The following is a 22,162-nucleotide window of genomic DNA, read 5'->3' on the forward strand; positions in this document are numbered from 1 at the left end:
GTATTATAACTTCCCAGACCAACGGTTAGGACTCTGTCCTTTCACTGCCAACGCCCCAGGAGTCAGGGAACTACAATCTCGCAAGCCAAACAGAAAAAAAAAATTCCATAATAGATATATACTTGGAGTATTACAGAGATTACTATATAGCTGATTAAAATAACATAGAAATAGAATATTAAAAGTTGTATGTCAAGAAAATGCAAGTTGTTAAACAAGAAATTGTGTTTCTAATGTGATTTTAATTTTATAATGTATATATGCCTTAAAATACACTAAAAAGCCAATGGTTATTTCATCTGGTCATTGCAGATGGTTGTTACTTTATCCTTTGCACATGTTTTTTTTCAGATTATCTATCTGGTATAATCATTTTCATATAGATCAGGGGTCAATAAACTTTCTTAAAGGGCTAGTTAGTAAATATTTTAGACTTTTCAGGTCTTATGGCCTTTGTCTCCACTACTTGGCTCTGCTGTAGAGAAAATAGCCATAGAGAACATGTAAATGATGGCTGTGACTGTACAAAAACTGGAGGCAAGTCAGCCCTAGTCTGTAGACTCTTGGTTTAGATAATGATACATACGTGCTGCATTTAAAAGAAAACAAAAAGTTTAAGTGGTATAGCCAAAAATTGAGAAAAGATGAGTTTTCCTAGTGGTGGGTAGGGATGCAGAAGGTGAAGAAGGCTTGCGCAGTGTTTTATGGATAGGAGAGAATAGAGCCATTAGTGGGGAGGATAGAAAGGAATCCCTTGGTGGAAGAAAGAATCGAACTGATGGGGTTTTATTTGAAAGAGTGAGGGCAACTATATACACATAACTTTCATCCCACTGGATTTTCCCTGAAAGTTTTGGCCCATTTCCCAGGGCATATTGAGGCAGTGGGAGGCTCCCAGGATGACTGCAAAGCCAGTTAGAGAACAACCTTGGAGCTTATCACCAAGGAGCCACGGAAACTGCCAGTACCCCAGGCCTCTATCCAGCATCCCAACACAGGTCTCAGTGACCTCTACTCAATGGCACCCTGGCACACTAATACTTCACTCCTCTTAAATAATTCTGAGTTAACAGAAAGTTTTTATTATGGAACCAAAATTCTCTGCCCACTAGTTTTTGTTCCAGACTTGGAATAAGTACCTCTGCCACCTTTCAGATTTTAAGTATTTGAAGCCATGATCATGGTCCTTTCTTTCCATCTTAGTAATCCTCAAAGCACAGTTTTCCTAGATCAGAAGTTACAAACTAGATATTTACAGTTTTGCCTGGTTGAGCCCACTGAGAATTATAAAATCATTAGATTGAATTAGTAAAAAAAGAATCTTAAAATTACAGAATTTCTCTTAAATATCAAGTATTTCGGTTTTCTTGGAAAAATCAGATGCACTAGCAACACTGGATCACCATCCCAGTGTCAACACTAGCCTGAAGCTGATTAACGACCAGCACTGTAACCAAGCAGGATCCTCTGGGGTCTTCCCTCTTATTCTCTGCTTTAGCTCTTCTCTGAAGTACTACAGAATAGATAACAGTATCTGATGCACATTTCCTGAGTTGTTCTGCAGATGTGAAAAACCCCCACACCAAATGGAAGCTTTAGGATGGACTGGTTTGGTCCCCTTGCAGTCCAAGGGACTCTCAAGAGTCTTCTCCAACACCACAGTTCAAAAGCATCAATTCTTCGGCGATCAGCTTTCTTTATAGTCCAATTCTCACATCCATACATGACTACTGGAAAAACCATAGCCTTTACTAGATGGACCCTTGATGGCAAAGTAATGTCTCTGCTTTTTAATATGCTGTCTAGGTTGGTCATAACTTTTCTTTCAAGGAGCAAGCATCTTTTAATTGCATGGCTGGACTCACCATCTGCAGTGCTTTTGGAGCCCAAAGGAAATTAGTCCTGAATGTACATTGGAAGGACTGATGTTGAAACTGAAACTTCAATACTTTGGCCATCTGATGCAAAGAGTTGACTTATTTGAAAAGATCCTGATGCTGGGAAAGATAGAAGGCAGGAGGAGAAGGGGACCACAGAGGATGAGGTGGTTGGATGGCATCACCGACTCCATGGACATGAGTTTGAGTAAACTCCAGGAGTTGGTGATGGACAGGGAGGCCTGGCATGCTGCAGTCCATGGGGTTGCAAAGAGTCGGACACAACTGAGCGACTGAACTGAACTGTACTGAACTATTAATAGTGGATGACAATGAGCACATAGCCCCAGGCTTCCTGGAGCCTAAGAACTGATAATGTTAACCTCTCCCACACCACCCTGTTCCATCACCATCAGCCAATCAGAGAACTGTGCAAAAGCTGACCACCTACCTTGTGATCCCCTTCCCACACCTGGCTTTTAAAAATGCCTTGCAGAAACACTTTGGGGAACCTGGGGCTTTTTAGGGCATGGCCCTGCAATAAACCTTTCTCTGCTGCAAACTCCAACATTTCTATTTGTTTGGCCTCACTGTGCATAGGGCACAAGAACTTGCCCTAGCAGCATTAGTTCCCAGTACAGTCCCCTTACCTGCCTCCAATCCCGAAATCCTCATCTGCCTGGACCCCAAAGATATCCACGTTTCCTGCCCTGCCCTAAACGAGCTAGCAAAGGAGCTACAGAGCACTGAGCCAGGAACCCAGAGACAGCTTCCCACCCCAGGTTTAACAACTGTGACACTGGGAGATGGCAGTTTTGTCACATGGAATATTAGGGGGTTAAATGGGACGTGGCTGAGGTTCCTTCCCCAGCCAGCATTCTATGAATCTATAAATGGCTTAGCTAATTTTCAAATCTCACTGAGCTCATTGCCTGAAAAATGCCTGAAGTCATGAGTTGAACCTGCTAACAGAACTTTGAAAAAAAAAATAGATTCGAAAAATAAAATATCTGGATCCCTCAAAAGCCATTTGCAAATTCATAACAAGATGAGCCAATGTAAAAAACAAGTCATTCACCCTCTTTTGCCTCTAAAATGAAATTTCAAAGGTGAGAATTCTAACAATGAAGAAAAAATTCCTACCCCAAAGCTTAATGTTTCTATAAAAATAGCCCATCAATGACACTATTCAGTAGAGATTAATGATCCCTGGAAAAAGAGAGGGGTCCTGTCCTCAGAACTACAGTGAAAGTGCGCTTGACTCTTCTTCCACCCAATTCCTACCCTCCCCAATCACTCCCATACCTAGAGATACCAATGCAGGTTTTGTTGTTGTTGCTGTTCAGTAACTAAGTTGAGTTTGACTTTGTGACCCCAAGGACTGTGGGCACTAGGCTCTTCTGTCCATGGGATTCTCTAGACAAGAATACTCGAGTAGGTTGCCATTTCCTTCTCCCAGGGATCTTCCCTACCCAGGGATCGAACCTGAGGCTCCTTCATTGGCAGGTGAATTCTTTACCCCTGGGCCACCTGGGATAGATTTATTTCTCTTGCCATAAATCCTTAACTTCACCTAGCTGAGAAGATTCATTCAATGCTTTCTCCAAGAAACTAAAAAATATGCTAGGTTAGCATGATCTATACCATTTACCCTGGAGCAAGACACAGATCTCCAGAAAGAAGGCTTTGGCCTTTGGTCTTCTTGCCTCCTCTCCCCTCCTGACCAGAATTCCACCCCATCTGAACAGCTATGGCATCACTATTTCACAGCATAAGGCAGGCAAGCAGGCTGGGGCCTGATGTCCAGGGTAGTCTGTGAATTTCAGACACTTTTGTGCACCAAGCCAGGCCATTCACTTCACCTGCTCTTGGGAGCCTCTGTGTCCTGAGCAGGTGGTGAGTCTGATTAAAAAAAAAAAAAAAAATGCTTCTTGCTCTAGAAGATTCTCTGGATCAGTGGAAAAAAGATTTGTGGCAAAACTTCAAATTAGGAGGAGCATATTCCTACAGCAGTGAGCTCTCACGTAACAGACTTAGTGCCTTGACTCTAAGGTGCCTAAGAACTAGGATAGGAACATTCGATTTTGATAAAATTAAGCTTAATTGAAAAATATCACAGTAAGTTCTAAGTCCCTGACAAGGGTGATGTCTATTTAATGAACAGGAAGCAACACTGTAAATTTGAGGACCTCACTCTAAGAATGTGGCTGTGTATCTATTCACCATAGTAAACCAATCCCCAACCAACTGTAGGGTTCAGTTCAGTTCAGTTCAGTTCAGTCGCTCAGTCGTGTCCGACTCTCCGCGACCCCATGAATCACAGCACGCCAGGCCTCCCTGTCCATCACCAACTCCTGGAGTACACTCAAATTCATGTCCACAGAGTCGGTGATGCCATCCAGCCATCTCATTCTCGGTCGTCCCCTTCTCCTCCCGCCCCCAAACTTTCCCAGCATCAGAGTCTTTTCCAGTGAGTCAACTCGTCTCATGAGGTGGCCAAAGTATTGCAGTTTCAGCTTTAGCATCAGTCCTTCCAATGAACACCCAGGATCGATCTCCCTCAGAATGGACTGGTTGGATCTCCTTGCAGTCTCTCAAGAGTCTTCTCCAACACCACAGTTCAAAAGCATCAATTCTTCGGCGATCAGCTTTCTTCACAGTCCAACTCTCACATCCATACATGACAACGGGAAAAACCATAGCCTTAACTAGACGGACCTTTGTTGGTAAAGTAATGTCTCTGCTTTTTAATATACTATCAAGGTTGGTCATAACTTTCCTTCCAAGGAGTAAGCGTCTTTTAATTTCATGGCTGCAATCAGCATCTGCAGTGATTTTGGAGCCCAAAAAATAAAGTCTGACTGTTTCCACTGTTTTTCCATCTATTTCCCATGAAGTGATGGGACCAGATGCCATGATCTTTGTTTTCTGAATGTTGAGCTTCAAGCCAGCTTTTTCACTCTCCTCTTTCACTTTCATCAAGAGGCTTTTGAGTTCCTCTTCACTTTCTGCCATAAGGATAGTGTCATCTGCATATCTGAGATTATTGATATTTCTCCCAGCAATCTTGATTCCAGCTTGTGCTTCTTCCAGCCCAGCGTTCCTCATGATGTACTCTGCATAGAAGTTAAATAAGCAGGGTGACAATATACAGCCTTGACGCACTCCTTTTCCTATTTGGAACCAGTCGGTTGTTCCATGTCCAGTTCTGACTGTTGCTTCTTGACCTGCATACAGGTTTCTCAAGAGGCAGGTCAGGTGGTCTGGGATTCCCATCTCTTTCAGAATTTCCCACAGTTTCTTGTGATCCACACAGTCAAAGGCTTTGGCATAGTCAATGAAGCAGAAATAGATGTTTTTCTGGAACTCTCTTGCTTTCTCCATGATCCAGCGGATGTTGGCAATTTGATCTCTGGTGCCTCTGCCTTTTCTAAAACCTGCTTGAACATCTGGGAGTTCACGGTTCACATATTGCTGAAGCCTGGCTTGGAGAATTTTGAGCATGACTTTACTAGCATGTGTGATGAGTACAATTGTGCGGTAGTTTGAGCATTCTTTGGTATTGCCTTTCTTTGGGATTGGAATGAAGACTGACCTTTTCCAGTCCTGTGGCCACTGCTGGGTTTTCCAAATTTGCTGGCATATTGAGTGCAGCACTGTCACAGCATCATCTTTCGGGATTTGAAATAGCTCAACTGGAATTCCATCACCACCACTAGCTTTGTTTATAGTGATGCTTTCTAAGGTCCACTTGACTTCACATTCCAAGATGTCTGGCTCTAGGTCAGTGATCACGTTATCGTGATAATCTTGGTCGTGAAGATCTTTTTTGTACAGTTCTTCCATGTATTCTTGCCACCTCTTCTTAATATCTTCTGCTTCTGTTAGGTCCATACCATTTCTGTCCTTGATCGACCCCATCTTTGCATGAAATGTTCCCTTGGAATCTCTAATTTTCTTGAAGAGATCTCTTGTTTCTCCTATTCTGTTGTTTTCCTCTATTTCTTTGCATTGATCGCTGAGGAAGGCTTTCTTATCTCTCCTTGCTATTCTTTGGAACTCTGCATTCAGATGCTTATATCTTTCCTTTTCTCCTTTGCTTTTCGCTTCTCTTCTTTTCACAGCTATTTGTAAGACCTCCTCAGACAGCCATTTTGCTTTTTTGCATTTCTTTTCCATGGGGATGGTCTTGGTCCCTGTCTCCTGTACAATGTCACGAACCTCTGTCCAGAGTTCATCAGGCACTCTATCTATCAGATCTAGTCCCTTAAATCTATTCCTCACTTCCACTGTATAATCATAAGGGATTTGATTTAGGTCATACCTGAATGGTCTAGTGGTTTTCCCTACTTTCTTCAATTTAAGTCTGAATTTGGCAATAAGGAGTTCATGATCTGAGCCACAGTCAGCTCCTGGTCTTGTTTTTGCTAACTGTATACAGCTTCTCCATCTTTGGCTGCAAAGAATATAATCAATTCGATTTCGGTGTTGACCATCTGGTGATGTCCATGTGTAGAGTCTTCTCTTGCGTTGCTGGAAGAGGGTGTTTGCTATGACCAGTGCTTTCTCTTGACAAAACTCTATTAGCCTTTGCCCTGCTTCATTCCGTGCTCTAAGGCCAAAATTGCCTGTTACTCCAGGTGTTTCTTGACTTCCTACTTTTGCATTCCAGTCCCCTATAATGAAAAGGACATCTTTTTTGGGTGTTAGTTCTAAAAGGTCTTGTAGGTCTTCATAGAACCGTTCAACTTCGGCTTCTTCAGTGCTACTGGTTGGGGCATAGGCGAGAGAGACGCCGGCCCCGGCGGCGCAGATGCGAGAGATGCCGCGGCGCAACCGACCTTGCAAAGAGGCGCAGCCATAAGGAGCTACAACGCCTGAGGCCAGGGCCGGCGGAGAGGAGCTGCCCCACGTCCAACAGGCGGTGGCTGCACGGGCGCAGGAGGGCCGAGAGGAGCTACTCCACGTTCAAGGTCAGGAGGGCGGACTTGAGAGATACCCCTCATCCAAGGTAACGTACAGCGGCTGCACTTTGCTGGAGCGGCTGTGAAGAGATTTTCCACGACCAAGGTAAGAGAAACCCAAATAAGACGGTAGGTATTGCGAGGGGGCATCAGAGGGCAGACACACTGAAATCATAATCACAGAAAACTAGTTGATCTGATCACATGGACCACAGCCGAATGTGGTCCACTGGAGAAGGAAATGGCAAACCACTTCAGTATACTTGCCTTGAGAACCCCATGAACAGTATCAAAGGGCAAAATGATAGGATACTGAATGAGGAATTCCCCAGGTTGGTAGGTGCCCAGTATGCTAATGGAGATCAGTGGAGAAATAACTATAGAAGGAATAAAGGGATGGAGCAAAAGCAAAACCAATACCCAGTTGTGGATGTGACCGGTGATGGAAGCAAGGTCTGGTGCTGTAAAGAGCAATATTGCATAGGAACCTGGAATATTAGGTCCATGAATCAAGGCAAATTGGAAGTGGTCAAACAGGAGATGGCAAGAGTGAACATAGACATTCTAGGAATCAGTGAATTAAAATGGACTGGAATGGGTGAATTTAACTCAGATGACCATTATATCTACTATGTGGGCAGGAATCCCTTAGAAGAAATGGAGTAGCCATCATGGTCAACAAAAGAGTCCAAAATGCAGTACTTGGATGCAATCTTAAAAATGACAGAATGATTTCTGTTCTTTTCCAAGGCAAACCATTCAATATTACAGTAATCCAGGCCTATGCCCCAACCAGTTACTGTAGGGTATGTGATAGATTTTCCATTAACAGTGTGAAAAATAAAATTATCACTCTTAAAGGGCACAACTTTTTCAGTTTGTCTCTCAAACTAGATGTTTCTCCACTGCAGGGAGTTAACTCTGCTTTGTCTTTTGCACATTTTCATCTTAAGCTGTAAGCAGATTTTTGTCTAGATGGAGAAAGCTCACACAACATAAAGACTTTTCATAAAATAGAATTTCAAGAAATGTCTTCTGAGGGAATAATTGAAAATTACTTGAAAACAGTTAACAAGGATTTTAAAATATATATGCATATATTTCTATATCTTAAATATACTTCTATGTATTTGAATATAGAAATGTGCATATACATACATACAATGCATTTTTAAATTTTGGTTTGTGGTTCAACAGTCCCCTGGTCAAATTTCTCGTTAGAAGCCTGAAAGCCTCCATAACACTCACTGTGAATATGGTGATATTTTTTTCCTCTACTCTGGGAAAAAGAGGACAATAACAATTTGTGATCTTCAGCTATTTCTCTCAAGGATGTCACACCATGATGTGAATGCATGTTTCTAAGAAAAATAAATTTTACTCTCTTGCAACGAAAGGGTGGCAAACGCTCGCAAAGTTCCTGTGGCAACACCTCACCAAAAATCGGGCTTGGTTGCCGTTGAAAGTTCAGTAAAGAGGGGAGCAGCATCGCCAATAAGACCCCTGTTTAAATTAGGAGTGGATAATTTCACTGCCAATTATTTCTCTCATTGGAGTGGTTCTGTGACAGAGAACCTCTCATTGTTTCCAGCAGACACCAGGTTTAAGCAAGATCCCCAAGAGTAGCCCACCAAAGTCAAAAGTCCAGATTTACTCAGGCATCTACATTTGCAAAATGAATGGACCACATAAGCAGAAAGAGAACCCAGTGTAGGAACAGATACATGTTGTCTCCTGAGCAGTTACTGCGTTGTTACTGAGCACTGTTCTTGGCACTTAGGAGAATCAGCGAACAAAGCAGATAGAAATTCCTCTCCTGTAAAGTTCACCTCTCCCATCTTTCTGTCGATACTTACCGTTGTGATACACAGTTCATGGATGCACACACTGCGCATAATGCCACTCTAGAAGCGATAAAATACAGACTTGGCTTCCCTGATGGCTCAGTGGGGAAGAATCTGCCTGCCAATGCAGGAGATACCTGGTTTGATCCCTAATCTGGGAGGATCCCACATGCCTTGGAGCAGCTAAACAACTACTGAGCCTGTGCTCTGGATCCCGGAAGTCACAACTACAAGACTACTTGCCACAGCTACTGAAGTCTGAGTGCCCTAGAGCCTATGCTTCCCAACAAGAAAAACCACTGCAATGAGAACCCTGCTCACTGCAACTAGAGAAAAGTCCTTGAAGCAAGGAAGACCCAGCACAGCCAGAAATAAATAAATAAAATTATAAAAATGATAAAATACAGACCTTCTCACATCATTCATTTAATATTCAGTATGGTACCTCCAGTGGCCAATACTGGAAAAATGTCAAAATAAGGATACAAAAATAAGGGTGACACAGTCCTTAACCTTGAGGAGTCATCTTTTAGTGGGGAGGCTGAAAGGTAGGAGCATTAGTAACACATATACAATGATGCTCATTACACAGAAGCTCAGTGGGGAAGAGTCATATCTATTGGGAAATGGAGTGATGGCTTCTGTTACAAGCTGAGATTTAGGATAGATCTTAAAAATGGGCAGATTTATAGAAGGGTAGAGAATCTAAGAGTAGAAAAAGTATGTATGGATAAAGTACATATATATAAGAAAGCACAGAGCATGTTTGTAGAAATGGGGAAAAGAGTCTATTTGTCTGTCCTGAGGTCAAGGGGTATATCAGGCATAGAGCAGGCCACAGCCCATAGACCAATGAGGCCAGCCTGGGGAGCTGGTTCTTTGTTGCATAGAATTTGGCAGCTTGCAGGGTTTTGAACACAGGAGTGACAGGCTCACATTGAAGATGACAAAGTCATGTGGCCCAGAGAAGACAGAGAGAGGAGGGCAGAGAGCAGTTTTATAAAGTCCTGGCAACAACAGGAACAACACAGAAGGGACCTTGTGAACAACACAGATTCAACAATAACTGCGTGACCTGCAGCTGCTTGTTTTGGATGCTGAGGAGGAAGCAAAGACAAGTTGGAGCTCGGTCAGAGAGTGCCAGCCAGGATAAATGACACAGAGACCCCAGACCAACCAAATGCCCAGTAATAAAGACCCCAACCCCCACCTTGAAGAGTGGGAGAAACAGTTATGGAAAAGAAAAGGAGTGTTCTCAGAGGATCCAGACACCTAAGAATACCATCCAAACTCCAACCCAGAGGATCATAGAGAGATCTGTATCCTATAAAGAGTGTCCACTATGTTCCAGGCATGGTTCTAGGCACTGGCAAAGAGATGGGTCCTTGATCTAAGTTCATAAGTTAGAAGGGGAGATGGACACATCAGTTAAAAAACACATGTACAACAAAGCAGGTGGTCCTAAGGGGTGTAAGAATAGAGGGCAAGTTGATGGAAGAGAGCACAGTGTAAACAGATGGTCAGGGAAAGCCTTTTGGAAAGTTTGCTGTTTCATTAACACAGGGGGCAAGTTCAGGGAACTTTGAGACCTCTCCTAAGTTGAAGGAACAGCATGTGAGATGAGAATGTGCCCCACATATTCTAGGAAGAACGAGGAGATTGGAGACTGGGACCCGGTGTGCAGGATAAGGAGAGAGTGAGGCAGCAGCTGGAGGCCCAGTTATGTAGCACCTTGGAGGCCAAGCAGTGAAAGTGAAAGTCGCTCAGTCGTGTCCGACTCTTTGCAACCCCATGGACTATACATACAGTCCATGGAATTCTCCAGGCCAGAATACTGGAGTGGGTAGCCTATCCTTCTCCAGCAGATATTCCCAACCCAGGAATCGAACTGGTGTCTCCTGCATTGCAGGCAGATTCTTTACCAATGGAGCTATCATGGAAGCTTAGAAAGAGGTCTGAATTTCACTGCAAGCAGGGTGGAGCCACTGAGGGATTGTAGGCAAAGAAATACCCTAAGTCCCCTACATACAATTGAGATCCACTCCAAGAGTGCATTTGTAAGTCCAACTTGTTCATAAGTCCAACAAAGTTAGCCAAGGCACTCAATTAACACAACTCTCTGTATAGTGCATCACTGCTGTACTGTACATCACTGCTGCTTTTATGCTTGCTACCAGACATCCTGAGCTTGAAATAAAGATACTATACTCCATAAGGTACTGTGCAGTGAAGTACATAAAAGCACAACCACTTGTAGAGGATGCGTGCATGTGACAATGTATGCCAGACACGTTAACTAACCTATGTAATTGAACATGTGAATACATGTTCTCATCTTTGAAAGTATGCAACTTGAAGATTCATATGCAGGGGACTTACTGAAACAGGATTTGTGATTGCTGTGTGTTGTGCTTATGCTACATGCCAGCATCTAAAACAATGCCTGACACCTAGCAGATCATTTGGACTGCTATAAGAGAAGAGATTTGGACAAGAAATGCAGGAAACTGGTTAGTGGTCAAGTGCAAAAGGCAAGTATGGTAGATTAGATAGGAGTGGTGGTGCTAGATGGAGCAGGTGAAGCAAAGGAAAAGTGACTTGCTGAAAGCTAGACTGGGGTGAGAGAAAAATCGGGAACTCAAAGGCATTTGGCCTGAGCAACTGGAAAGACAGTTGTCCCTAACAGAGATCACTCTGGGGCGGGGAGGGTGTAAGCAGGTTTGGGGCATGAAAATCCAGAGTTGTGTTTTGCACCTATAGATTTAACTTTTGTGTGGCATTCAAGGGGTGGTGCTGCTGGTGGCATATGTAAGTCTGGCATTCTGGGAATGAGTCAGGACTGGGGAAATAAACTTGAGATCATCAACAAGAAGGCAATTTTGAGACTGAAGGAAGGAATACATAGGTAAGAAGCGACCTGACAGCCAGGCCCTTCCTGGAGAATTCCATCGTGTAGGGGTCAAAAATCAGTACGTCAGCAGGGATAAAAACTCAGGGGCTATCAAGAGAGCCTAAGAAAGCAGACCCAAGGAGACAGTAAAAGCAAAAACAAAAACACCAGGAGAAACCAGCATCCTAGAAGCCAGGGGCATGAGAAAGAGGGAATGGTCCTGAGTGTGAGATGTTGTTGGGAGATCAGAACACTGGGATGGAGAACTGACCACATAGGAGTACAGGGCAAAGAGCACTGGTGATCATCATCGGAAGAGCAGAAGGAAGGGGACAAAAGCCTGGATGGGATGCTGTCGAGAGAGGCAAAGAGAGATGAGGCCAGGGCACCAGAGAGCCTCAAAGGAACTGACAGTGCTCTGCTGCATGGCAGGTATTTGTTTTTGATTCATAATCTGCATATGTGCTAAACGTGTCATCTGTCTGAATCAAATGGTATACATTAAAATATGTCTTTACAGGCTAAGACAGAGAGAGTGAAGAAACCCAGTGTAGAAAACTTTTTCAAGCTGTGTTATAGAAGAGGAAAGAGACCATCCATGGTGGGGAGTACGGAGTCAGGAAGGATCTATAAAATGTAACATGCTAACAGCACATTGTGTGCCACCTGCATCTGTAACTATCATCCCCTTTACCTGCAGGTGCTGTGTCTGGCTGTGGACAGAGGCAGCACCGAGGGGTGGGATAAGGGGAGAAAATGCCAGCAAAACCCTCAGTTATTTTTTTTTTCTCAACTTTGAAAAACTCACTTCCACAAAAATGTGATCAGAATAGAAGGGGAAGTTTCTTCATTAAGTAGTTTTAAGTTCTAATGGCAAAGGGGGATTTCCTTGGTGGTCCAGTGGCTACACTCCCAACGCAGGGGGCCCAGGTTCAATCTCAGGTTGGAGAACTAGATCCCACAAGCAGCATCTGAGTCTGCATGTCACAATTAAAGATCCCACGTGCCACAATGAAAATCAAAGATCCCGCGGCAGCTAAGACCTGGCGCAGCCAAATAAATACATATAAATATTTTTACAAGTTTTGATGGCAAAGGGCATTAGGGATAACAGTAAGGAAAAAGAAAAGTCCTTTTAAGGATAAAAACCTATTGATTGTGTCCTGCAGTTTTTTGGCTGATTAGTGGATTACAGGAAGGAAGATGACAAATGGCTGGTGGGTCCATTAGCTCTGGTCCTGACAGTAAGCAAGCCAGGTCTAATGTACCTCTGCATGGTTTTTCCCTTTAACCTGAATCTCTGAGTTCCAATATGTAGGACTGAGATTTCTGTTTCTGAAACTGCTGTGACTTAAACCCCCGAAAGCAAAAGCAGGAAACGTTTGTGCAAGTTAAATGGGTGTCAATTTAAGGACAAAGTGATTGAATTACAATCCCTGGCCTTGGATGTGAATTTTGGTCTTTTTTTTTTTTCTTTCACACTCATGATATTTCCCTGACATCTGTGCAATACAAATAGATCTAGAAAGTGTGAAAGGGAAAATCTGCTCTACTAAATATATAAAAGGGACCCCGCATGAAGTTTCCATGATAGCATTCATCATCACAGCCCCAGATGGCGTCCTTTCCCAGATCTCCCCACCTTCCCCCACCCCCAATATCAGTTTAAGTTCCAGCCACTGAATTTGCCCCAAAATACTGCAATGAGATAGATGTCTGATAATACCAGGAGAGCCCATGTGTACCATGAACTCTCCCTTTTCAAACTTGGGGCCAATAAATCAGGAAAAGCATCCTGTGAGCAGTGCACATCACTTACTGCCATGGAACCCAGATGCTTTCTTCAGTGACCTGGGAGCTCAGTGGTCCCTGTGACATTTTGGCAATGAGTGACGACATTACTGTCATCCCATGTTGACTACTTATCATTTTCCCTACAGTTCTCAAGTCACAGAACATGACAGCCACTTACCAATACCCACACATCCAAACATTATGGGATGAGATATATATTGGTTTCGCCAAAAAGTTTGTTTGGGTTTTCCTGCAAGATGGTATGGGAAAACGGAAGCAAACTTTTTGGCCAAACCAACAAATCACCTATCTAGGGCTTGGTTTCTTCAAGTATTTAAGGAGGCTTTAAGACACAAATGTCGGTGGTCAGAAAGTCTGTGAGACATAAACGTGTACCATAAGCAAAATCAGCAGGTGAGCTGGTTTGCCTCTATCCGTCTTTGCATCTTCACTTGAGAAGCAATGTTCATGAAAAAAGAAAAGGCTGAGACAAGGAGGAAAGTTATGAGGCTCTGACACCTGTATTTGGCGGGGTAGAGTGGGAGTGGGTGGGCAGTGCTACTATAGGCATGTTTTATGGATGTGACAGGACATCAGTGTAGTTAAAAAGAAGAGGCAAAAACAAACAAAAAGAGCAAAATGAGAAGCAGGCAGAAACAGAAAGGTACATTGTCATGAATCTTAGGAAATACTTTGAGTGTAAGAGTTACTCAGTTGGAAGACACACTCAATGACCAAACTAAAAATGCTTCATAGTAGCTCTTGGAACCTTTGACCATTAAACCCTAAAACTCTAAACATCTGACCCACTGCCCTCCTCACTGGCATCAGAAACTGCCACAAACTTTTCCCTTCAATATAGTAAATTCAGTTTTACAAATAAGAGAGAATTACTGTATTTATAGAGAACAGTGTTAACAGAGGACTTAAAGGGATTATTAGATAACCCAGAGACTGACCCACATGGCCTTAAGTATTTCTACTCTCTATATTGTGAAGTTAAATTCTCATTAATATTTTTCACCCTTCAACTGGTAAAATCGCATAAACCAAGAAAAACAATCACAGAATCATGCCGTTAATCCTTTGGGATTACTTGCTTCAACTCCCTCCTTTTAAGGAAGAAGAAATTTAACCTCAGACAGAAGTGATTTGATAAACATCCCCTTGAACATTTCACACTGTGTTCTCTAAAACTCCATGAACAGCAAACATATCCAGGACTGGATTATAGAAATGGTACGCAGGCACTGAAATTCCAGATTTCCTAACCATAACCTGTGCTGTTTTCTAGGATGGACAGGAAGGAAGTGATGGGAGAGAAGCAGGGGTCTCTCTGTTGGGAGATCCCATCAGGGTGGGAGGGGCAGGAAAGAGGGTGTCTGTGGGCTAACTGCTGGCTTGTTTCAGAAGCTCAGCTGATGGTGGTTAAAAGTGATTTGAACAAACAATGGGTCTGGTCAGTGGTTTTCCCTGGATGAGTCTGTCATCCTAGCAAGCTCTGGGTGGTGAGACCAAGAGGTGGAGAGAAGGAGGGCTGAGGGATGCTCCCCTTTCTAAGTGCAGGTAAGGGCGCACAGAGCGCTTGTACTGGACATGTTTCCTTCTAAGGCCACAGCTAGAACAGGGCAGTGATCACCTCGATTTTGTCAACATGGACAATCCAGGTCATCCAAGTGAAAAATAAAGAACCCAAACCTGCAGGATCTGAACTTGCAGTCTACATGGGTGGGGCTGGAGCCTCTCTCTGCCTGGATTTGAGTCCCAGCTCACTGGTTCCCTTCAGCGTCTTACATAACCTCTCTGATTTGCCTATCTGACTCATGAAGGGAAGACTTCCCACCTACCTCCTGCCTAAACAAGTAGAGGGGCTTTTTTTCTGATCTGAGGTCCACAGTCAATATTCCTGAGAACACACCATGTTCAGGGAAAAGTTTGAGGTGTTAGAGAGATGAGACAAAAGAAGCTAACAATGCCCTTGTCCTCAAGGAGCTCACACCAGGAGTGAGACCAGGGGACTGTGCCCATTCACAACTCAGGTAACTGCAATATGATAAGTGCTGCCTTAGCGGCATGTGAAAAGGCTGTGGGAAAACAAGACGGCATTGACTCATTATGCTTGGCAGGTATTGTTATTCCAGGATGTTATTTGATTTGTAACTTAAAAAAAAAGCACACTGCTGGGGAAAATTGTGTGGATCAGCATAAATCAATAACCAAACATCCCAACTATCCCTAAACTGTAAAAATTACTATAAGAAAACACTTTGCTTGCCTGTTCAGAATAATTGTTGCCTTATTTTTACAACAGGCAACAGTCCTGGCAAGTTTTATGAGCAATACCAAATACGATCAGGGAAAGTAAGTGGCAGGTTACTAACAATTGCTACATAGAATTAAACAGTTATCCTGAGTCTTTCATTAAGAGCAAACAAATAAAATCAATCATTGGAAATCAGCTACAAAAGACAGGGCGGGAATTGCTAATTAAGCCACAACAAGGAGAAAAATCTGTTATCCAGTTAATCCAACATTCTTCTCTGTCCCCCATCCCTATTAAATCTCTTGATATAGTGGAAAGAAAATGACCTGTTTGAGTTGTTGGCTAATTTCTTTTATGGGAAATATGCAGACGCTGGGGTTAAAAACAATGCAGGTATAAAAATAAACCATAAATTCTATCATCAATCCCTGGTTTGCGCATATAGTTTGGGGCTATAATTAGCCTTGCTAAATTTGGTAACTTTTCTTACTTCTCCACCATTATCACACAATACTGGAACTGGATAGAAGGACAGAAATCAGCTAGTCCAACTTACATTACAGATAAGGAAGGAGATGCCTGAGACTTGCCTTCCCATGATCACATCTGGCCTTTTAGCATTTCCCATAGTAACAGTAACACTGATGCAAGTACCACAGAAGGTAAATCTCAAAGCAGTCTTTGAAAACACCCATCTTTCAAAGCCAGAAGTGTGAAAGGAACCAAGTGATGCCACAGACACACATCACAGCAGTTGCAGTCCCTCAACACTGATGCGGTGATAGGCTGTTTCAGCTCAGGATGTGGTCTCCTTATCCAGTCAATAACGTCACAATCTGAACAAACTTAGGCAATTTGCCTTTATGAAGAAACTACCCCAGACAAAAACAACAGTCATTCCACACAGCTGCCACCTTGTACTAGCCTGGGATCCCAGAATTAGTCAGAACTCAGTTTATTAAGCATAGACTCTTAAGTCCAATATGCCTGTAGGTAGGTCTAGGAATTAGAACAGTGTTATACTGTCCCAGTGCCACACTCCGGCAGAGGTAGCAAGCAGAGGAAGGGGGCAACAGGGAATTCTACACATTCCATTTCTCTACCAAACAGGCACACACACCATACCAGGGTAGACATGTGGACTCTAATCCCTTCTTAGCGGAAAACACACATTTTCAAAATGAATCCCCGATCTAGAACGAATTACCGTAATAGCCACAGCCGGAGCGAGTCCGCTGAGGAGAAACGCAGATCTGGCCACCTGCTTTGAGACGCCTTGGACCACGACACTGCCGGGGTCTTTAAAGGCTGGCCTTTTCGGGTAGGGCATCTGCCCTCCTAAATCGCCTTAAGATTCCAGGAAAAGAGAGAAGATGCCTCTCTTAGTCTTTGAACTATGCTGCTCTTCCTGTATCCATTTCTGCTGAACACAGCCTTATCTTTTCAGAGAGAAACAAGATAAAAACAAGAGGAGAATTGCACCACTGCAGATCCCAAGAGAAGTAAGCACAAAACTACAGCAACGTCAAATAATATCTTCAGCAACTAGGAAAATCCCCACATGCTGTCTGGTGTCAGCCCAATGCAGACTGGGGTGCGCTGTGCCCGGAATCACAGGAAGCCGAGCAGCTCTGCAGCCTGTGTCCCTGCCAGCTCCCCCCACGCGCTGAAATTCGCCAGGAAGAACTTATGATGCCCAGCTTCTGTATGCAAGACAGGCAGGCAGACCACGCACCCAGTACTCCGCGACTCGGCCAAGGGGCCGCGACATCAAAAAGGCAGGGCCATCAGAAGGCACGGGAGGAACCGGGGTTTGAGCCCTCGGATTTTGCTGCATTGTCACGAACTAGGAATGTAGGGGTAGGATCAACTGCACCTCCAGTCAAAAACAGACCGGACGCATTTTTCCCGGCGGCGCCCTCCCCGCCCGTGTGCAGGTCGCAATACGGTAGGCGACATGACGGGCTGCTCCCGCTAAAACTCGGGTGGCAGGCCCGGCAGAGCAGCCTGGGACAGGGAGGCGCTGAAGCAGCACCCACATCGCGCATCCTCCCCGCCTGCCACCACCCAGGGGAGTAAGGGCCGCACCTGCCACGCTCCCCCTGAGCGAGCACGAGCAAGCGCTTGCGGGGCTGCTGGCGCTCGCTGGCTAACCCTGGGCATTGCTTGGGACACAATTGTCTAAAAGGGAGCCCGAGGCAAACCCAAATCCAGAGCTCTAGTTCACAAGGGGTGGGTGTGGGCTGGTAACGGGGATTACGTAGGTCTCTCCGCCCCCTCCCCTGATACCTCCTCACCACTGGGAGGGCGCCGGGGACCGGGGGAGGCGCCACGAACCCCCGCTTGGGGGCTTCTTTGTTTCTCTCTGTACCCGGCAGGAGGGCCCGGTGTGCCAGCTGTACCCAAACCGGGGTCGCCACCCGGGGATGCCTGCCCGGCCAGGGTGGCGGCGCTCCCCAGGCTGACAATTGAACCTCGCGGGAGAAGCAAGAGGGTGGGGAGGAGGGTGGATCCCGGACCCTGGGGAGGGAGGGCGCTGACGGGGCCTCCAGAGCGGCTGGGAAGCCACCCAGAGGAGGGCGGGGGAAGGGGCGGTAGGCAGAGTCCCCGCCCGGAGCCCGCTTACCTTGGCAGCTCCGGCCTGGGCACAGATCATGCTCCCATCTGCGCGCAGGTTAGAGACGGGGGGCGCACGTGCCCTGCATGGTGCGCCGGACGCCGGGGACCTGCCGGGGGGTGGTGACCGCGGCACCCACCCACTCTCATAAAGCTCTGGGTGCCGGGGGAGAGCAGCGGCCACGGCCGCGGCGGAGGGGCGCGTGCGATTTGATGAGTGTGTGCGCTAGGAGAGGGCCCGCTGGGTCAGAGACGCACTGTATTCCTGCTCCAACAACCGCGCCTCATGCGCGGTAACGCAGCGCACTTCATCGCTTTATCCTCCCGCCCGCATCCCCTCCCTCCGTGCCTGCTCCTCTGTGGGTACCAGACTCCGGAACCAACCACAAGCCGGGCTTGCTCTCATTAACGCTGCCCCGCCCTGCAGCCTCCGCGCACCCCCCTCCCCCGCCCCTGCCGTAAATATATATTGATTCTTGTTACCGCCGGCCCCATCCTTCCAACACTCGGCACGCGTACTGGGCATATCCAGCCCCAACCCCAACCCTTTTGTGTGTGTGCAAACAGTGCGTTCAGAAAGGACGTGGTACAGACACCCCAGCGGGTACCCTATGACAGGTGTTCTTGGCCTCGTTCTTACACACTTTCCTGTTATGTATCATTGTGAGCACTCACACCTACCTGGGCACCTTCTTGTATTCGCACCGCAAACACACAAAACAAACATGGTAATTACAAATGCAAAGGATGAAAATAGCCCTCTTCCCGGGGAAAATCTATTGTTGGACAAGACTAGCTTTCAAACTGGGTTTTGCATTGAACTGCACGCAGTCAGAATGCTGGAACTAGAAGGACATAATCTCCAGACTCTGACTTTCTGACCGAACTGCATTCTTCACAAAGCTTTTTAATTTCTCCCATTCCCAGCCCAGCATCGTTTACATTAGAGATTGTTCACATCCTGAGAAGTTATCTTCTTTTTTTTTTTTTTCCCCTTCCCATGTGTTGAATGTAATCCTCCCTAAACTAAACAAAAGGCAGGCCCTGACTCCAGACTCCTGACTGAACACCAGAGGACAGAGTCCCAAGTCCCAGACTGTGTGATGGGCTGCTTCTCACTGACTCAACTCTTGGTTTTGAGTTCTCTCTCTCAGCCAGAACTTTCCAGAACTGGAAGCCTTGGAAGATAATGAAGGCAGCTTCACCAGCTGTCCCCCTTTCTCCAAGGAGACACGCACATCATCATCAGGACTTGACTTTCCTTATTCCCCTGGGGATGGGGGTGCCAGGCCTCCCCCTTCCCTGACAGACAGCCCCTCTCTTTGCCTGTTGCCCTTAGATCTCCCAGTCAGATGAGAGAAAAGCTGATCACTTTTCAAATCTCAGCTAAGATCCATGTAGAAAGCTGGGCATGCTGCTGCTGCTGCTAAGTCACTTCAGTCGTGTCCGACTCTGTGTGACCCCATAGATGGAAGCCCACCAGGCTCCCCCGTCCCTGGGATTCTCCAGGCAAGAACACCGGAGTGGGTTGCCATTTCCTTCTCCAATGTGTGAAAGTGAAAAGGGAAAGTGAAGTCGCTTAGTCCTGTCCGACCCTTAGCGACCCCACGGACTGCAGCCTACCAGGCTCCTCCATCCATGGGATTTTCTAGGCTGGGCATACATTTCTCCAAAAGACTTTTACAGTTCTATTATTATCAACTCCTCAATGGCAACCCACTCTAGTACTCTTGCCTGGAAAATCCCATGGACAGAGGAGCCTGGTAGGCTGCAGTCCATGAGGTCGCTAAGAGTCGGGCATGACTGAGTGACTTCACTTTCTCTTTTCACTCTCATGCATTGGAGAAGGAAATGGCAACCCACTCCAGTATTCTTGCCTGGAGAATCCCAGGGACAGAGGAGCCTAGTGGGCTGCTGTTTATGGGGTCGCACAGAGTCGGACACGACTGAAGTGACTTAGCAGCAGCAGCAGCAGCAGGTGAAAAAAACCCTCCAAGAACAAACTAATGCAGGCTGCAGCAGTAAACAGCAATATTAACCAATTGTGTGATGTTTCCAACCAGAGGCTTACATAAAAGCAAGAACTCTGCATAAACCAGCATCCACGATTTCTAAATTAGCACAGGATCACCAAACCACAATAAAGGGTAATCCCTTTAATTAATAAAACAGTCAATATTTCATAATAACTATAAAGGGAAAGTAACCTTTAAGAATTATATATATATATATATATATTTTTTTTTTTTTTAAAAAGAGAGAACCAATGACAAGATTTTGGAGAAAACCAGTAAACCATTCTTCCCAAACTAAAAAAAAAGGATAATTCTTTGCCTCCACTAATTACCAGGATATTCACCTCATTGTTTTCAGTGATGAAGCATCAACTTGGCTCAGAGATTCTTCTCTCTGTTCTGTCAAGGAGATAAATTGACAAGTTATATCTCTCATAAAAGTTACTGATGCAACAACCCTGAGATGTGCTTTATTTTCCTCTGAAGAGCTTCTTTTCCTATATTGAAGGCAAAAGTACACAGTTTCCCATTTTCATATGTTGAATAGATAAAGTCCTTGTCAAGTACCTTCTACATGCCAAGTCCAGTGGCAACATACACACTCTTGTATTTTGTCCTGTTTATCTCTCATTTCACATGATCTCATTTATTTCTCATGGTTTGGGGATAGCATCATCTTACTTTCAGTTTAGTTCAGTTCAGTTCAGTTGCTCAGTCGTGTCCGACTTTCCGCGACCCCATGAATCACAGCACACCAGGCCTCCCTGTCCATCACCAATTCCTGGAGTTCACTCAAACTCATGTCCACAGAGTCAGTGATGCCATCCAGCCATCTCATTCTCTGTCGTCCCCTTCTCCTCCCGCCCCCAACCTTTCCCAGCATCAGAGTCTTTTCCAGTGAGTCAACTCGTCACATGAGGTGGCCAAAGTATTGCAGTCTCAGCTTTAGCATCAGTCCTTCCAATGAACACCCAGGATTGATCTCCCTTAGAATGAACTGGTTGGATCTCCTTGCAGAACAAGGGACTCTCAAGAGTCTTCTACAGACGTGAAAAGCAAGGCTACATGGGGCTCTATAATTTCCTTACCATCTCACTTCCCCCAGAAAACCTCAAATCTAAAGTAAACTGACATCAACTACTGTAATCTTAAATGAGGCATATTTGGTGGAGAAATCTCAAGACTTGCCATGAATTTTAAAATTATCCATTTATTAGTCACATTTACTAAGCCTCTAATACACTCCAGTTCAGTTCAATACACTCCAAAAACTGTTAAAATAATAATGTCACAGTCCCAATGTCCCCAACAATACTAATCTCACATAATGGTGTAAGATGATGTGGGTATTTGGAGAAGTATATACATACTCTGTGTACTATCGTGATGCTGGTGCAAGCTTGTGTTTCCATCTTTTGTGACTCAGGTTCCAGCAGGATGCAGGGACGGGTTGGCATGCCTGCCCATCTCAAGCTACATGCAGGAAAAGACAAGCAAACAAAGCAAGTGGTGCCAGCAATGCTGAGGAAGCTATGACTTGGGGTGACCGGGGCTTCACCACAGGGAACAGACCTACATCATAATGTCAGAAGTAAAAATGTGGTAGAGGACCATATTGTTGGAGTTGTGCTCATGCTCCCAAGTCTGACACAGTCTATCTCTGCAGGACTAACTCTAGCCAATGATATAAAATTAGCATTTGAAGACTCCTCTGGTCCAAAGGCTTAGGATAATAATTCAGAAGGCAGGTTTCTGACTTGGTCAGCTGAGCAAGTTCCAGAGAAAGCAGACCTTTTCTGATGAGGGAAAAAGGATTTTAATTTTGAAGGGTGAGTATACCTGCACATGACTGAAAAATGTCAGTGGCTGTCTTGGCAGTTAAGAAAATCTTGGGTCGAT

The 22,162-nt window shown here is 44.9% G+C and overlaps 1 protein-coding gene across 2 annotated transcripts in view; it reads right to left on the minus strand.

Moving 5' to 3' along the window:
• The window catches only part of HECW1 (HECT, C2 and WW domain containing E3 ubiquitin protein ligase 1), a 478,550-nt gene extending 460,870 nt beyond the window's left edge, over positions 1-17,680 (minus strand). The window contains exon 1 of one of the 2 annotated variants that reach the window (XM_088834636.1): positions 17,532-17,680. In XM_088834636.1, the coding sequence (XP_088690762.1) occupies positions 17,532-17,680 (149 nt within the window). Of the gene's footprint in view, positions 1-16,839; positions 16,963-17,531 lie in introns of those variants that run through there. The other variant, XM_088834637.1, reaches the window with a different exon arrangement.
• Between the last annotated feature and the right edge of the window lie 4,482 nt (positions 17,681-22,162).

This window comes from Moschus berezovskii, chromosome 3, assembly GCF_049115385.1.
Source record: "Moschus berezovskii isolate FMDL1 chromosome 3, NW_MosBer_1.0, whole genome shotgun sequence".
Classification (NCBI taxonomy): domain Eukaryota; kingdom Metazoa; phylum Chordata; class Mammalia; order Artiodactyla; family Moschidae; genus Moschus; species Moschus berezovskii.